The sequence below is a fragment of the Eulemur rufifrons genome, chromosome 29 (genome assembly GCF_041146395.1).
Source record: "Eulemur rufifrons isolate Redbay chromosome 29, OSU_ERuf_1, whole genome shotgun sequence".
In the NCBI taxonomy this organism is placed as follows: Eukaryota; Metazoa; Chordata; class Mammalia; order Primates; family Lemuridae; genus Eulemur; species Eulemur rufifrons.
Genome location: NC_091011.1, coordinates 97,840,622 through 97,859,192, shown reverse-complemented (window position 1 = coordinate 97,859,192; position 18,571 = coordinate 97,840,622). Strand labels below are relative to the sequence as shown.

The 18,571-nt window shown below is 40.2% G+C and overlaps 1 protein-coding gene across 3 annotated transcripts in view; it reads right to left on the bottom strand.

Annotated features, from left to right (window-relative positions):
* DPP6 (dipeptidyl peptidase like 6) overlaps nucleotides 1-18,571 on the bottom strand; it is a 643,862-nt gene that overhangs the window by 248,342 nt on the left and 376,949 nt on the right. For all 3 annotated transcript variants that reach the window (XR_011231801.1, XM_069462595.1, XM_069462596.1), the window contains exon 4: nucleotides 10,447-10,541. Coding sequence is in view for 2 of the 3 variants with exons in the window: in XM_069462595.1 (XP_069318696.1) it covers nucleotides 10,447-10,541 (95 nt within the window). In the remaining variant the exon portion in view is untranslated. The remainder of the gene's footprint in view (nucleotides 1-10,446; nucleotides 10,542-18,571) is intronic.

Below are 18,571 nucleotides of genomic sequence, written 5' to 3'. Positions count from 1 at the left end.
TTATAATACCTGGTACACAGCAAGCACCCCAAAGTGTTAGTTATTATAGTTACTGAGTTGAATAAAATGTCTTTACTATGTTTTTTCATTTCTGATAAAACTATGTTACTATACATTTTGAAACATTTCATGGGTATATTCAGGTGTTTATTCCTATATATGACAACTAAGATCATTTTGTCAAATAATTAACACTAAAGTTTTTTCAGAGTTCTAATTAGGATTGTATCAAAATTTGATATCAATTTAAAGCAAATTAACATTTTCAATATTGTCTTCTTTTCTAAGATTACACCATTATCTTTAATATTTTTCAAATCTCTAACAAGATTTTACAGTTTGCTTTACTCTAAGTCTTGTGACATTCTGATTAGACTTATTCTAAATCTTTTTATATTTTTTGTTCTTATTGTGAATGGAATATTTTCTCCATTTCTACTTATAGGTACTTACATTAGTGAAAAGAAAAGCTATTGATTTCACACTATATTTCTTTATTCAGCCATATTAAGAAATTTTCATATATTTTTTTAAACTAGTATCTTTTAGGTTCTCTAGGGATAGAATTATCAGAAAATGAAATATAATTTTTTCTTTTATTTTCTAGTTCTTAATTCAATCATTTGGTTTGCTTATAGTATCTCCTAAGACATATTAATGGTGATGGTGATTATTCCTGCTTGATCTCTGACTATGATCAAAACAGTTTTATTGTTTGCCATTTAGAATGGTTCTCATTGCTGGTTGGTTCTTGGTAAATAACCTTTATCATATTTAAGCAGTTTTTCATTTTTATCTTACCAAAAATTTTTACTAGGAGTTGCTGATAAACTTTATCTGATGACTTTTCAGCATCTAGTGATTTAATCTTAAGGCTTCTTCTGTAATTTTGCAGTTGTAATGAATTTTATTGATCAATTTTCTGATATATAAATACCGTTGTCATTATTAAATCTCACCTGTTCATAACATACTATGATTCTGATACATGATCGAACTCTACTTGCTAATAGTTTGCTTGTAAATTTTGTATCTATACTCACTAGTGATATTCATGTACATAACAGTCCACATTTTGTATTATTTGGGGCTACTTAGTTATAATCAATAACATAATTTTAATAACATTACGCCGACTTTTAAAAATACTGGTCTAAATGTATGAGGATCCCATTTATATAAAATCCAAGGCATATTTCTGGTGAGAGACATATCTAAAGGTTGGTTCTTTTTCATGTAATAGATAAATACACGTGTGATTATAAACTCAGAGAAGGAAAGGTAGCTGTTAGTGGAAGAAAAGATATAAAATAATAGAATGCCCCAACTTACCACGTAACAGATGGAAAATAAATGGTAGAAAGCATCAATATATCCAGGAGCTGATATTTGAAAGCAATTCCCCTCATTAAACTCATAATGGAAAGAAAAACCCTAAATATATAGGATGGATAACGATAAACAAAAGACAAAAACTGGAAAGACTGAGTTATAAGAGGATACTATGTGCAGCTCTATGGGAACACACACCAAACCTAAAACAAACGATGAGCCTCTGTTTCCTTCCTACTCTAGGAGGAAGACAGGAACACATGGGCCTGACAGTGCCCTTGATGACGGACGCCACAGCCTGGCTCTGGACCCCGAATTCACCTAAACCTCATTTACTATGGACTCAGACAGACCCAGGTGCTGCTACTAGCACTGCACTCATTGGTTGTAAGTTAAAGAAAACCTGAAAATGCCCTTGCCGTAGAGCAGAGGGAAAAGATGATTAAAGATCCACCACTGAAAACGTGTCCAGATGGTTTATAGCTGACTTCTCTCTAACCTTGAAACAGATCATCCCACAAGATTCAGTCGCTCAGCATTTTTTGCATTAGGCTAAACTGATTCAACGTTTTGCATCTTGAGTCTTTATTTCAGGGCAATATACAGTGGCCTCCAGGAGTAGCATTGCAATGTGTAAGGGTAGATTCACAGGCATGAACCACACGTTTAAAGCTGTGGCATCCTTCTCTGTAACGCAAGGATGGCCTCAATACCGCTTTACAACCGTAGCGACTAAAACTACAGCTGGACCCTTTATGCAATCCTGAAAGTATTTAGTTTGGAATTAGATAAAGCTGAGTTCAGCTCTCAGGACTACGAGGTATGAACTATGTGACTGAGAAAAAAGTTCTTTTAGCCTCTTGTTTTCTAATCTTTAAAATAATAAAGTACTAAAGCTCACAGAATTCCTAAGGATTACAATTAAATAAGATAATGTGTGTATAGTCTTAGGTTCCTTCTGGTCACATCCCAAGCACTCAGAATATCAATTATTGGTTAAGTCACTCTGCATACACCTCACACCATCTTCTTCCCCAAAGTGGCCTTAGTTTTCCACCCTACAGTCCACTACTCTCCCGACTTGAGTTTCTGAGTTCAACACCTGCCCATTAACGAGGCTCAACACACACCATTGTTGCAATCTCACCCACCTACACACAAAATATGGCCAAGTATTATCAATTCCACCCCACAATGTAACTAAAACCCTATCCCCTGCGCCTTCCCAAAGCCACGGCCTAAATTCAGGACCTCCTCCACCTCCACCTGGGCTTGAGGCAACTGCTGCGGACCCCCTGCCTGTAATCTTTCCCTTCTCCATATCCCCATTCTTATTGGCCTTGTCCTGTTAGTTTCCTAAAGCACACTGGCTTGTCCTGCTCAAAAATTCTATCCCTTCCCATTTGCTAGAGAGTAAAGACTAGAGCACCAAGGAAGGTTCCGGAAGGCCTGTGGGGAGGGGGCTCTGTGGCTAGCGCAGGCTTCAGGAATTGAAAGAAGAGGCGAGTGGCAGCCGGCAGATGAGACATACTCGATTGTCGGGGGGGGATGCGGCACACAGCGAGAACATGGCGGGCGCTTATAGATGGCTCAGAACAATAGTGCCAACATGCCAAGCGAAAGTGTGGTCACATGGGTTCACATGGGGGTAATGCCTTGGTTACATAAACGCGCTGACTCATGCCTCCCCGGAAGGCCAGCTTGCCAGAGGCCAGGCCAGGAAAAACACTGCGGCACTCATCTGAGCTTGGCCTAGGAAACCTATTGCCTACACAAATGAATTTTCCCTTACAAGTCCTCTCTGCATCTTTCTTCTGGGCCTTTAAACCACAGCCTTCCAAGCCCCTCCCCACACAATCCACTCCCCACACTGTCTGGTCCTGACACGTGGATTTCCCACCCTGCTCATTTTGCCTACGACGCCATTTCCCACTTGTATCCCAAATGCAAGGACGGCTGACGTGCTGGCTCTTCAGACCCTCATCTAGAGTTGACAGCAATCCTCTTCTTTCTCACCCGGTTCTCACTGCGTGTCGTGCCTCTACTGCAGAATAGTTATGGTCTAAAGTTCGTTTCTTTTAAATGAACTAGGCTTAAAACTGCCTAAGAGTACAAACTGTGTTTGATTAATCATCGTGTCCATGCCCCCGTCTTGCCAGGGCCTTCCCAGCGGAGGCAGTGCCTGAGGGTCGCAGGGCAGCACACCACCCTCAGGGAGCAGTGGCCTTGCAGCCAGAAAGATTAAACCACTACTGCACTTATTTTCAGGAGGTAAGTATAAAATAGTCTACTCACTTACTTTAAAAATTAAAAGAATAGCCTATGAAGTAAACACCGGAAGAAAAATAGGTAGAAAATACTTTGTTTTCTATTCTATGTTGTAGTGAGAGAAGGAAAAAAAAGGGAGAGGGAGGATAAAAGAGAAAAGGAACAAAAAGAAAGAGACCACCTGAGACACAGGGGAGAAAAGGAAAAGAGGACACGGGGCAGGGGGAAGGGTTGAGAGAATCGTATAGACACAGAAACAAACGCGGAAGAGGCACTTTGTGCCACAACTTTTGAAAATGATCTTACAAAAGACGTAGAGTTTCTAATGTCACCCTTTTGTTCCTGGACTGAAAGGGGGTTTGGGACTCGAGGCCAGTCTGGTTAGAAGTCAGGAGCGTGGGTTCCTGGGGACTGGCCAGCTCAGTTCTGTGTGAGGGGCCAGCTGCCTCCCGGCTCCCGCCAAACTGTGCTCTCTGAGAAAATGAGGACTGGCTGCTGCCAGATCTCTTTTTCAAGAGATGCCAGAAATCTGGGTTTCAAGTTCATAAAAACCACTCTGTGGGCCAAACAAAACATTCCAGTGAGCATCCTAAGCTGCCAGTTTCCGCCCTCTCCACCGTAGACAAAACAGTAGACAAAAACAAACCTACTTCTCCTTGGTGGTTTTCACCCATGTGTGAAGTGAAATCCCACCTCGGATTAGAAACAGCCAGTGGGCCACGCTGGCCTGCTGTCCAGGCCACAGGCAGCGTGGTGAGCCCAGGACAAGAAGAGGTGGCCTCAGGCTGCATCCACTGCCCCTGGGCCGGCCTGTCCGCACCTGGGACAACACCTGTGGGAGTGTGCTGTGCTCCCTGCCGACAGCACACTGGGCTCTGCGGAGAACAGAAAAGGGAAAGAGGGCTGGAAGGGGGCTTCTTGCTCCTCCCACATTTACCCCCCCTGAGGGCTGAAAGGAGGAAGCAGCAGCACTTGGGGGAAATTAATGAAGGAGAATGAAGTGAGAATGACTGATGTGAGTGAGGGTCAAGCATCCATGGGAGTCCACTGAATGAAGTGGAAGAAAAGTGCTCTCAAGTTCTAATCTCAGCCAAATTCTGGAGCTCCTCTGGTAGCACAAACAGGCCTATTATTTGTTCTTATTTTGGAATGGGTTTAATAACACTTGCCTATTTATATCCTTTTCTGTGAGGGGTCAGAATTAGTTAATTTTTGGAGAGTGAAATAAAAATAAAAATTCTACACCTAAATATTATATAAAATCAAAGGGAGACAAATTAGAGAAACCCATACTTATTCAAATGTTAATTTAGTCATTAAAATAATTAAAACAAGTAAATTAGTAATTAAAACACATAAAAATTGAGAAAACCTGATATAAGCATAACAACAGAAAGCTTTTTTTTAATCAACTTATTTTCCCTTTCAAGTATTTCTGGGAACTGTCTACAGCTCTTACATATTCATTGTTGAGGAAGTCTAATCTCTTTGAGACATGAGCCTGAATTTTAAAAATTCTGATTAAAATTATTGAATAAATGGCATTGAAACAGCAATTATGGAAATCACACTAGTAATACACAGCATTTAACCACCCGAGATTTATCTAATTTTCATAGTTCAGTGTTCACTTCCTAACCTTTTCAATAAACAGTTAATAGAAGTATTACATTGTATTCTTTTGTATCATTACGCAGCCTTCATAGCTATTATTTTATTTCCACATATTTTTTTACTTATTTCCTTTTCCAAGTTTCAGATATTTTCATTGCAAATAATGCTGCAACTTCATAGACTTCATAAACTTTTTTAGACTATTTACTTATGTAAAATATCCTGGAGTAAACAAAAACGCAGCAGTATTTTTACTGCTCTTAAAGTGTATTGCCAAGTTGCTTTCCAAACACCTGGCACCATTTAAATGATACAATGAATGTGTTCATCTTGTCACCTGACTGGTATTAACAATAAAAAGGGCATATAAACTATGAATGTCAGAGGTCAGTACAGAGATTTATTCTGAACTGGCCCGTTGTTGGATCAACAGCGCTACCAACGGAGGTCCTGCCAGAGTTGTCTGAGAAATAAAAATAAAATCCTAAGCTCCCTGAACAACTAAACGGACGCCCCTAGACCAAGGAGACTCCAGAGAGATCTTAGAAGTGAGTTCCCGGCCCCAGGGGACGGGAGGTCGCACACGCCTCGCTACCCCCCTTCCTCGGTGGCCGCTGTGGGTCCCCAAGGGCCACCAGCACCGGCCTCTGCACAGCCTCGACGCTCATATCGGCCACCACAGACTCAGCGCCTCCCTTTCCGGGGTTCTGGCCCCAAACTGACCGGCATTACTTCCTGATGAGGGCCGCCGACTACGGCTGCGCGGATTTGGCTGGTCTAGGAGGAAGTACAGTGAGCGTTTCCTGTCCTCTGCTTCACCTTTTGACCTCAGAGGCCTTGGAAGGCGCTGGCGCCGCCATTTTCTGAACGCGGCCGCCATGATGCAGCAGGAACCTTGACTGCGCACGCGCACATCCCCTTTCATAAATATTCATGACTCCGCCCATAGCTTGTTAAATACGCACACTTGGCCACCTGCTCAGCATAACGTCCGGTTCCTTTTGCTTTCCCTCAAAGTACAGGCTGCCAGCCTGTCACAATGGCCACTCTGCAGGCTGAGACCCTTTAGGGGAAATAAAACTGCTCATTCCTCAGTTGCCATGGTTTTAGACCTTCTCGGTTTCCTCATCTAGAAAAGGAAGCGTTTGAATGACACAAGCTCCAAAGGCTGTTCAAGCTTTAAAACAGCCAAATATCAAGCACAGGTGAAACTGCATGCTGAGAATTTCTGACCTGTTACGTTTTAGAAGAATTGGAGAGATGGTGTTAAATTTTCGTAAGAATCACAGTCCCTATGAAATCTATGTAATCAAATTCAGTAAATGTATTAAGACCATTTTAAGTGCACTTCCAGTGGAAAGGACGGAAGGAGAGCCCGGCGATGGAGGTAAGGAGGGAGGGAGGGAAAGGAGAAAGAAATCAGTGTTCTCATCAGTAGACAAGAGATTCAGATTTTTCAGGAACCAGGTGATCATTGGCCAAATCTCCAAAGACCCATTTTGGGCCATGAGTTATGTTTATAGTGGCTCATTTTTTAGGGGGAAAAAAAAGATTTATAACATAACAAAGGTCTTTTTATTAACATTTAATTTGACAAGATTCTTACAAGGAGCATAAAAATAACATTAAATTTGGCACTTAAATTATTTTTAAAATATAATGTGCTAGAATTCCTGGGATATCAAACATGTAATCCAAGTGAAAGTTTAGGTTTGATTTTTAATTTATTTTTAGAAATCTGAGTGTGCTTCTTGCTATAATTACCACCTGTTGTTACTGAAAAGAGTGCAATTCCAATGTGGGAGGTAGATCCAAAGCTCAGGGTCATAACCCTAGTGCTGAACTGCCCTTCCAAACCCTCACCCACATGGATGTTTCTAGAAAACCGCTCACCTGTATTATTTTGTTATTCTGTAATAGTCATTCATAAAATACACAGCAATAGAGCACCTACTATGCGCAGGTTATGGCACTGAGCACTGTGTGGAAGACAAAATTAAATCCAAGGCAGAACTTTCTCGAATGAGCTCACAGCTGAGTAGCAGACCTCAAAACCCAACAGAGCTGTTTCATAGAAGGTGTGCTTGTGCTTGGGGGCAACCATATTTTTATTTAGTTCATTCTAAAGTAATACTTCAGGCATTTTTATAAATAGAAAAACAGAGCGAGACATTTTGGTAAATATTTTCTAAAAATCAATTCTTAGATACCATCAAATATGATATGCTATCAAATACTAAGGATCTGAAAATATTCCACTATCAAACAAATCGAAAGAATGCAAAAAAAAAAAAGTGTGGACCATGATGTCATCATCACAGAATGTTAAATGTATACACATACATGAACTCACAATTTAAAGTGTTTGTGGTATTCTGAAATATTTCATGATTTTTACCATTTGGAAGCATGATAAAGGATGATTTAATTAGAACTTGTAGTCAAAAGAAGTTGTTTGGGGAAGGCAGGGTGAGATATATCCATGTAAGTATAGCACTTAGCACAGGTTTTACATTTGCATAATTGTTAATGATCTTAAAAGCTTTTTGCTGGACTGATACAGTGTCTGCATTGGTTTGCATGCTGCTCCATCCTCCTGTCCTGAGAAAGAGCCAATCACAGTAAGCCAAGGAGTCAGGAAGAGGCTGGAGGCAGATAGGTTTGGGGACCTTACAGTGACTGTCTAGGGGAAGTGTCTGTTTTATTGCCTGGGGAAATGGAATGAGGGTAGAGGTCAAGGTTGTAGGGAATATTTTATTTTATTTTATATTGATTGATTGATTGATTGGCAGCATTCTGGACCAAAGATGGTTCAAAGTGGGAATATTTTAAAATTCTCCTGACCATAGAATTCATCACTTCTTTTCCATTTCTCCACTTGTTTCAGGTTGTTTTATGGACCAACTTAAAATTTACAGTTGGCCTCAGGTTCCTTTTATAATTCAAACAAGCTCAAAGTTCTTGGAATTCAAATGAGAAGAGACACCCAGCGGCTAGTCATCAGGAAAGCAAGAGAACAGAACACAGAAGAGCAACTGCCCCATACTCCTGTCCCCCGTCCAAGTCAACTGTTATCCTCCCGGCTACCAATGATCTGACAAACTCTAGCCCCTTCAGAACACCAGGCTTCACTTTCTCCATATTTGCTCATGAAAACACATAGAGTATACAAATAATCCACTGCGGGATCTCACAGAAGCCCCATGCCCTAAGCTGGCAGAAGAAATTAGCTTTAATTTGGAGATGGAGCAATTGAAGCACAATAATTTTAAATGAGTAGCTGGCTCAGTGGAAATTAAACCCAGAGCTTCTGTGTTCTAAATTAGGATTCAGACTTCTAAATGACATATCTTCTGTTTTCTGTATTTTGAGGTCTGTTTAGAGGAGCATTTAAATGTAGCTTTGAGACAGGAATAATGAATTTATCAGTGGTACACATTTGGTGCTCAATAAATGTTTGTAAAATGAGTGAATAAATGACATTTTAAGGACAAAAAGATTGCATTTATATAATGCAATTCTATATGAATAAGCCAGCTAATTTGTGAGATTTGGACTTTTCTTTACCTACAGTGGTTTCTGAAGTCACATTATTACTTGGCTAAAACAATTTCAGTTAAAATATATGATCTGTTACAAGCCATTGATTTTAGAAAGAGAAGGTGGTTCATATTCATGTATTTCATTGCTAAGTGCAGCTGTATGTACCGTGCCCTGCCTTTACTAAACTGGCATCCTCACAGGAAATACTGATAACATTCTGACATTAAAATGAACTAACCCTCAGCAACAATTGGATCATTTTTTCTTCTCGATTAATATTAGAAAACCATTTCTGCAACTTTAGTATTTTTAAGTGGGTTGAATCAGATTTTCTTAAGGGAGTAATTCTACCAAAGATGATTCTTTAATGCAAAAATGCAGGTACACTCATTTTTGCCTGGTCTTACTTTGCAGACTATTATTTAATTCAATAAAGCGATCATTTTTTGAACTATATCATAATCCAACAATGCGGGGCCTCCCTTGCACCTGCTGTCTATGTCAAGGGTGGAATCCATTTAACATTAAACCTCAGTAAACTTATTTTCTTTTAAGAAAAAGGTATTTTTACACCAAAAAGAAATGAAATAAAAGGATTTCAATAGCAAGTTCAATGTGATTTAGGAGAGAAAAGACGGCAGAACAGCATTCCTACAGGTCTGGGGACCTGGTGGCCTAAAGACAAAGCCATCCTTCCCTCTCCCTGGGACCCAGGCTCCTGGCGCCCAGCTGAGCGCTGGCACGGCCGCCAGTGAGCTGCAGGACTCTGGAAAGCTCACGCATCAACTCCGCGCTCAGGATCCGTAGCTGTAAAACCAGAGAACTGACTAATTTGTTTCTACGATCTCCTCTAATCCTGGATTCTAGGATTTCTGCATTTCTGATTCATGCCAGAGAGCCCTGTCATGATGGTTCTGACTTGGAATTGGCCCCTGTTTCATTTTTAAACATAGATTTAGCCTCAGTCGCCTCCTTTGATTTCCCCAGTGGATCAGATAAGGAAAGGATCGACACCTTACAGTTGGGGATTTATTTTCTTCTAATAATGAATATGAACACATTGTAAACAAAGTTAATTCTCCTTAAATTGATATTTAGTACATAACTCCAGTCAATGTGTCTAATAAAACATGATCCCAATGGTACATGATCCCAACATCTTAATGTCATTTAAATCTTTGGGAAAACAAGTTTTCCCAGATTATAAAGCAGTGGCATTCATATATTCATATTGACTCGGTATTGGTTTTGAAGCATAAGCATCACTTAACATCATTAGGGTAAGTACAGTTGCAGTGCCTAAGTTAATGCTTCCTGTGCATGTGGAGATGAGGGTTTTTTAAACTAGATTGAGCAAGTTCTCCTGAAGTATTGTATATGCGTTACTGCAATTGTTCTGTAAATGTGTAAAAGCCTGAGGACTTTATCTTTCAATTATATATGTTACGCAACACTTGTTTCCAACACCTGCAGAGAAATTTCCCAGACACAGAAAGAAACTGTGCTTTCATCTTATTAAATGAGTGTGGTTTCAATTTCACATTATCTTTAGTTGCTCAGCCTGTAGTATTACAAGTTTATTGCTGCTTCTTGGCTATTGTAAAAGTTGAAACCTAAAGTCATTTTCTGCTTTATTGACTTGCAGGAAGAAAAACTGAAATTATCTCGGTCATTAAAGAGAGTACTTACAATTTTTTTGCCTTCTATTAGCACAGTAGAAGTATTTGTTTCAACATTCCGCAGAATCACCGTTCCTTTCTGTTCTCTGTAGATGAATTCTGTATCTACAAGAGAGGAAACAGAAAAGAAACATGTAACATCAAGGAACTCACCTAGGCTTTTGATGAACACTTAAGTAACATGAATTCACTAGTTCTGGGGAAAAGACAAGCTGCTTTTCATTAAAGGGCCCTTTAGGTGTGGTGCAATATGCCCAGGTCTTCTTAATGTAGCCTCACGCGATGCTTCTTCCTGAGCCTTCTCTTGCTCTACACACTGACATAGAACGCACAGGCACACACACACACATAAAACCTTTGGACCATTCTAGAACTTTCTGGGGCAGTCAGTATACACAGAGTGGAGGCAGTATACACAGAGGGCAGATTAAGAAATGAGCTGCCATAAGGAGTGAGAGACAATTGTTAGTCAAGGGACTGATTTCCTGTATCTGAAACTTCAGAGTAAATCTGTGTATGTAAACTCTACACTGATATCCTGCGAAGCATGCTCCCATTTGGTCCACAAACTCCCCTTGCTGCTCTTGGAGGATCTGGCAGTTTTGCTGCCATGAATATCTTTGAATCTACATATTGTATCATCAGCGACTCTGGGCTTTTGTATCTAAACAGCCAAGATTTCAATTATCCCCTAAGAAAATGAACAAGAACATTTACACTAAATAGTATGCATGTGAACATAGACACATGTACACGCCTTGTGAATGAAAGGGTAAACGTTCTGAAATTTAGGACTGTTGGAGAGGAGGGCACAGGGGGAGAAGGAAAACACTCTGTGAGTGAAGGTGGTGACTTTGAGCCACCTGGATAGGAAGGGCATTTCACAATGTAATAGCTGATGACTGAAAAACACTATGCAGACTGGATGAATTCAAAAGCAATTTAATATAATTTAAGGATGTCTAGATTTTAGGAAGAAAACTAAAGCCTATCAATATAGTGACATTTTCATCGTCTACATGGTTCTAGATCAACCCATTTCAGGCACCATGTAAATTACATTTAAAAAGTTCAGTGTTAAAATCACTAATAGATGTTCAGGTGAAATTGCTTTCATTTATTTTCCTGTTAATACTTTCATGTACAAATCAAATGAGTCTTTTTTTTTTTTTTTAAGCAAACACACCAAGATGCATTTATCTAACGAGCTGTCTCCCAGTAAAAGCAGTCACAATCGGAGCCTATTCCATCACTCAGCAAAGTTGCCCTTATACAACAAATTTTAGAGTTTCTTTTCTGGAAAGCACTTAAATTTGTTACTAAGTTACCAAGAGACTAGCAAAAAAGGCTACAACTTAATCTGATTACCACCTCACCGCCCTTATTCACTAGCTGTTGCTCTGAGTGAGTTTTTAAAATCCAAATCTGCCTTCCACGGACGAAGATTCATCACCCCTGATCCCCGGAGTTCCCAGCCTCCACCAGCCCCCAACATTACCAATCACGCCGAAACACAAGAATTTCTTAACATTATGTAGTACTGTATTTGATGTACAGAAAATATATGTTCATGTTCAGAGTAAAACCAATGAAACCACAGAGCGGTGGGGAGCCTACGGCCTTGGGGCACATGTAGCCTTCTGGATCCTTGAGTGCAGCCTTTAGACTGAATCCAAATTTTACAGAACTAATCCCTTTAATAAAGCATTGAGTGCTTTTCCTGTCCCATTCTTCATTCCCTCTCCTGAATTTTATCATTCCGTGACTTTTGTTTAACAGTTTTATCACATATTTATGTACCCCTAAATAATATGTTGTTTCATTTTGCTTGCGTTTGAACTTAATAAAGCGATATTTACTGTAAGTGTTCTTTGGTAATTGATATTATATTTCTAAGATTAATATAATCCATATTGTGTTGAGCTCTTACTTTTCACTAATGTACACTATTCAAGTGTGTATCACAATGGATATCAGCCATTTCTACAACAATGAATCTTCCTTTTGTGGACTTGGTCTACTTTTCCATTTATCTGGGTATTTTTAACATCTTTCAATGAGTTTTTATATTTTTCCATTTACAAAAACAACACAAAACGTAAGCAGGCTAGAAATGAATCTATCATAACAAAGACCCATCTGCCCCTTTGCCGCATCCTCTACAGCACCCACGGCCCCAGGCAACTGCTGCTCTGTTTTGTACTAGAGAGGTTTGCCGTTCCAGGAATTCCCGAAAAATAGAATTACACACTATGCGGTCTTTGTGTTTATGTCCTTTTATTTAGCATAATGATTTTGAGATGTATGCATGTCGCTGCATACATTAATGTTTCATTCCTTTATATTGCGAAGGAAGAGTCTATAGTACTGATATACCTCGATACTTTATGCATTCAAATTCACGCATTGATGACTATTTAGATTGCTGCCAGGTGCCGGTTATTATGAACAAGGCTGCTATGAACACTCATGTTCAAGTCTTTGTGTGGATAAATGTTTTCATCTCTCTTGAGTAAATATCTAGGCATGAAATTGCTAGGTCATAGGGCATGTTTATACTTAACTTTATGGGAAACTGCCAAACTGATTTCCAAAGTAGCTGCACCATTTTGCATTTCCACTGGCCATTGTACAAGAGTTACATGCACACCGCAGCCTTGACATCAGCTGGCATTGTCAGTATTCATTGATAGCCATGCCAGCAGGTGTGTGGGACTCACTAAGGTTTTAATTTGCATTTTGATGATGACCAGCAATGCTGAACATCTTTTCATGTGATTATTGGTCATTTATAGAGGTTTTCTGCAAAGTATCTATTCAAATATTTTGCCCTTTTAACGTTTCTTCAAGACTTGTTATTAAGCCCTTTATAGATTCTGGATACCAGTCTTTGTTGGATGTGTTTATTTAAAAACATTTTCTACCAGAGTATGACTTATTATTTTCCCAATTACATTTTTTGAAGAGAAAAATACTTTTAATCTGGTTAAAATCCATTTTATTGATATTTTTCTTTTATGATTCATGACATTTGTGTCCTGAGAAATCTTTGCCTACTCCAATGTCACAGAGATTTGCTCTCATGTTTTCTCCTGGAAGTTTAATAATTTTAGCTTTCTTTTAGGTCTATGATCAAACTTTTGTTACTTTTTATGCAGTATATGAGGTAAGCATCAATATTAATTTCTTCCCAGTCACATACCTCACTTGCTATTCCAGTATATTGTTGAAAAGATTATCTTTTTCCTGCTGAATTACCTTAGCACACTTTTGTCAAAAACCAATTGCATATGCATGTGTGGACTTCTATTTCCTAACTTTATACCTCATTCCATTTACCTATAAGTCTATTCTTATGTCAGTGTCATCTTGTGTTGGTCACAGTAACTTCACAGCAAGTCTTGAAATCGAGTGGTGTAAGGCCTCGAACTCTGTTTTGCTTTTCCAAAATTGTACTGGCTAATCTAGGTCCTTTATATTTCCATATAAATTTTAAAATCATAGATAAAATAAAATTAAGATCTTTCTTAGCTTCACTTTGCAATTTTAGTGGTTTTCATGCACAGACTTTGAATGTCTTTTAGTAAATCCATTCCAAAATTTTCCAATGTTTTATGCTATTTTAAATGGTATTATTGTTTAATTTCATTATCTGTTAGTTTCTAGTGTATAAAAATAAAATTAATTTTGTCTATTGATTTTGTGTCAATGCACTTTTCAGTTGTAGTCAACTTTGAAAAATAGATCTTGGTGTTTTAACATACACAACGATGTCCTGCAAATAAGGACAAACCTACTTCTTCCTTTCAAACCTGTTTCCCTTTTACTTATTTTTGGCTTTATTGCACCCACCACGACCTTCACTAGCATTTAGCAGTGCTAAATAGAAGAGGTGTTAGAGGACATGTTTTCCTAATGTTAGGTAGCAAGCATCAGACTTTCACCATTGAGTATGACATTAGCTGTAATTTTTTTTAACAGGTAACCTTAATAATTTTCAGAAGTTCCCTTCTATTCATAGGTTGTTAAGAGTTTTTATCATGAAAGATTGACTATTATAAAATTCTTCTTCTGCAGCCATTGAAATTATCATACGAGGTTTTGTTTATAAATTTTTAAAAATGAATCACATTCTAGGAGAATTTTGGGTGGGATCTGTGAACAACTTGCCTTACCTCAGTTCTTGTCTTTCTGATTTAAAAGCAAACACAATGATCCAAAATGCAAACAGCAGGCAGAACAGTATCTTACACAGAATGAAGAAAATCATTATACAAAACAATTCTGTCTACTCATTGGGTTGGAAAAACAGAGAAACAAATGATTAGAGAGGCTCCTTCACTCTCCCAGGAAAAGCAGGCAGGTCGCCTTTGGAGGAGTCACTCGCTCCTCCGCATCTGCCCATTTATGTCTGTCAAGCCTCAAAATGCCGATGCCACGGTGGGTGTGGTGGGCTGTTTCTCTCATGGAAGATCTGGCACGCGTAACACACACGCCATGTCAAAGGCAGCCTCTCCCGTGGCGCGTGGCTGCCTGAGTCCCTCTGCTTTAGGCAGAGCGTGAGTCTGAATCTGGCTGGCTCAAGGGGGTGTCTGTGCCAGCGAAGGGAAGACCACCACAGAGCTCCCACCCACCCGGCTCTTCCCCCGGGTGGACTGTTGGAAGTTTACCAAATGGCATCACTATAATTCACTTCCGTCTTATGACGGGGTCAGACCAGAGACTCTCTCCCTTCTGACTATGACCCGTCCACACTTTCTAGGCTTATTACAGAGTCTGGTCAACAAGGGAGCTAGAGCCAGTCAGTGTGGAAGCCACAGGGTGACTGGGTTATGAGCTGTCACACAGTAGCCATTAATTTATCATCTGCTAGGACACATGCTGGTACAAGGGGGGCTTTAATAACAACAGCAGGGCAAGAGATGCCACCTGGATATGGACGCTGGTCTATTCTCAAACGCAGCATAGTTCATGTGTGGTTCGCCAATTAATAAGGCTAGCGTTGGCAAAAACAAATTTTCATATTTACCCAAAGTTTTCAAAATTCAAAACCCTAACTTAACTTAATGGATAGAAGTTTCACTCTAATGTATTTGAAACAAGCGGAAGCTAAACTTGAATTGTCAGGACTGTAAATCTGACAATTATATTCCACGCACGCCATCGATAAAGGTTCTAATTTAAGAAGCAATATATCAACTCTCTAAAAAAAAAAAACACAAATTGATCTGCACTGTAATTTAACAAACGTACACTAAGGCTTGGCTAATCTTTAGGTCATATTATTGTAGCCATCCACAAAATCAATGACTGGCGTTTCAGGTCCTCTGCAGCGGGAGACGTTGTTTTCATGAGCGGAGTGGCATTCACTTTAACAGTGCGCATCTCAGCCAAAGACAACACGGCAGCCTGTGGTCAGTGGTGAGTTCTGTCCTGGTAGCCAACCGGATGCGCAGTTCAATTCACAGCTGTGGGCGGAGGTGGTGAAGGTCATCGCTGCATCTCATTTATTAGTGCTGCCTTCCCAGCGGACGCGGCACAGAGCAAATGACGGTGAAAATTGTAACTTGCAGTGGAATATCTGTTTACTCCATTAGGAAATAGGTTTTTTTAAGTGCCCAAGTTCTGTCGGTTTCCCTTTCTCCTGCTTTGGTTTGCATTTGCTTTCAACACACAGAACTGCTATGATTTACACGTGTGCACCATCATGTTTTAGACAGGAAGGGTGCGGCCATCAGCTCGATGCAACTTACAAGGCAGAATACTTCTTGATCTACTTTCAAAACCATGGAACTACAAAGTAAATTTTCCTCCCACAAAAAATATTTTATGGAACTAAATAACGTCAATGAGATCAACATTAGTAGTCCCATGTGAGCATGCACACACCTACCTCACTAGGGCTTAAGTCTGACTACGGGCGACAGACTAGCCTTCCAGACCCATCCGATGTTTGCTCATTCAATTCAACTCATCCACTAAGTGTGTTTTAAGTGGCTCTCTGTGCAGACACTGTGCCGAGTGCTCACCTCTACACGTGCGCACAACATCCTCCTTGGGACCTTCCCTTCTCCCAGCAGAGCAGCCGGACACGCCTGCCTTAACTCAAGGAAACACTCTGCACCGTGTGTCAGAAGTGGTATCTGACTTTGTCCCTCCCCTTTGATGGAATCACACTATTAGCTCAACTTAGAGCATCGAGCAAACACTGATCCGGGGGTGGCTCCCGCATGTCAGCTGAGGGCCTGGGCCACACGCAGCACTCTCTTGCCCTTCTCCCAGCCTTTGGTTCACATCTTTCTTTCTACGACACCTTCCCTGTGTGTCATTCTCCTTGGAAGGGAGAGAGCATGTCATGGTATATTTTGATATGTTTTCATACAGCAAACACATAATGAATATCTCAAAAGAAAAAAAATACTAACAGAGAAAATAGGGAAGCATGTGAGTGAAACTGGGAAATTAGAGAAGAAATTCTGGTGCTACGAACCAACCAAAGACATATTGCCAGGACAAACAATACCAAAGTGCTGGAATAGACTACCCCACAGAGACACCTGAGTCCTGAGTCCTTTCAGTGATGTCACCAACCATTGTTCAAAACAGGGAGCGCATTTTGTAAGTTTGACAACTTGATTTCTGCTTCTGCTTCTATTCTATTCTGCTATGTATTGAAACCACTAACAAATATATATTTTAGTTTTGTTTTTATTTTTGAATTTCATGCATCTTACATTTCTCCTCATAGTCCCAAGTCTTAAGTCACTACTACTCAATGTGTTAAATCAAAGGACAGAGTCTTACTCAAGTGAATAAATAATTATTCTTCCCCAGATTTGCCTGGCTTTTTCTCGCCTCGCAGGAATCAGCCATCAAATTCACAGTACATGTCTTTAATGGCTACAGGCTGCATTTTCTGGAATCAGCTTATGCCGTACGTCATTCCCAGGAGACTGTCAGTGCTTTCCCTGGGGCTCAGCTCGAGTTCACGCTTCTCCTTTCAGCAGCACGGGATTTTCTCAGTGCTTCTCATGCCGGCGCACGCAGACTTACAACACCGCACGTCTTTTGGAGTCCATGCACCTTGGAAGGTACACCTGTGTTTTCATGTTTCTGTCTGAACCAACAAAAAGCAGAGCTCCGAGTAGGTGTTGAGGCAGCACCTCCAGCCAGGAGGGAAAGCAGGAAAACGCATCACAGGCATTCAGGTGCAGAGCAGGTTTATGAAGTAAGATTAAATAACACTTGTGCCACAAGACGGCTTGGCCCAAAAAAGAAGATCTCTGAGACTCAGTCCAAAGTTCACTGGACCATCCCCAGACCTGAGAAAGAGTGACTATTTGTATAGAAAAAAGAGAGAAAAGAAAACAGAAAAGATTGTAGGTTTAACGTATACCATGGACCAAATTCGGTAAAATTTACTGAGCACCAGTGATAGTGGTATTTGCACTGCAGAATTTCAGAGCTGGAAGAGACATGGGGCTCTCTTCACAGGTACAGCGTATTTATTTCACTGATGAAGAAACTCACACTGAGAAACGGTAAACACCCAACGTCAGAAATGAAATCCACAGCCAGGGGCAGAACCTGCTGCTCCGGCCACCACGTCCTCCCCCCACTCGTGTGCTGGTGTGTCCGACTGTTGCAGGACGCACCTGTGTGCGGAGCAGATGGAAATTATTCAGCAAGAAATCTCGTCATGTGGTATTCCAGGGGACGGTGGCCAGCCTTTTGAAGTGCCACGCCAGAGTCCCCCAAAGCGAATTTTATGTCAGACCATTCTAACTAGACTTTGTAAACCACAGAATCTCTCCGGCCACGTTCACAGGATGTAGCAACAGATCCACAAACAGAAACAACTCTATCTGAATGGAAGAGAGTTTTATTTTATTTGTTCTTTAGTATAAAAAAGCATGCGTTTTCCCTTTAGGCCTAATTGCTCAGTTGTCAAAATGGCATTGAAATGACAGTGCTTCCCTAGGTCATCCACTGTTTGGGATCGTTTCTGGAAATATTAAGAACTCCTTAGAAACGGTATGGCAGTTCTTCAAAAGGTTAATCATAGAATTACCACATGATCTACTAATATCACTTCTGGGCATGGACTCAGAAGTGAGAGCAGGACTCACACCGAT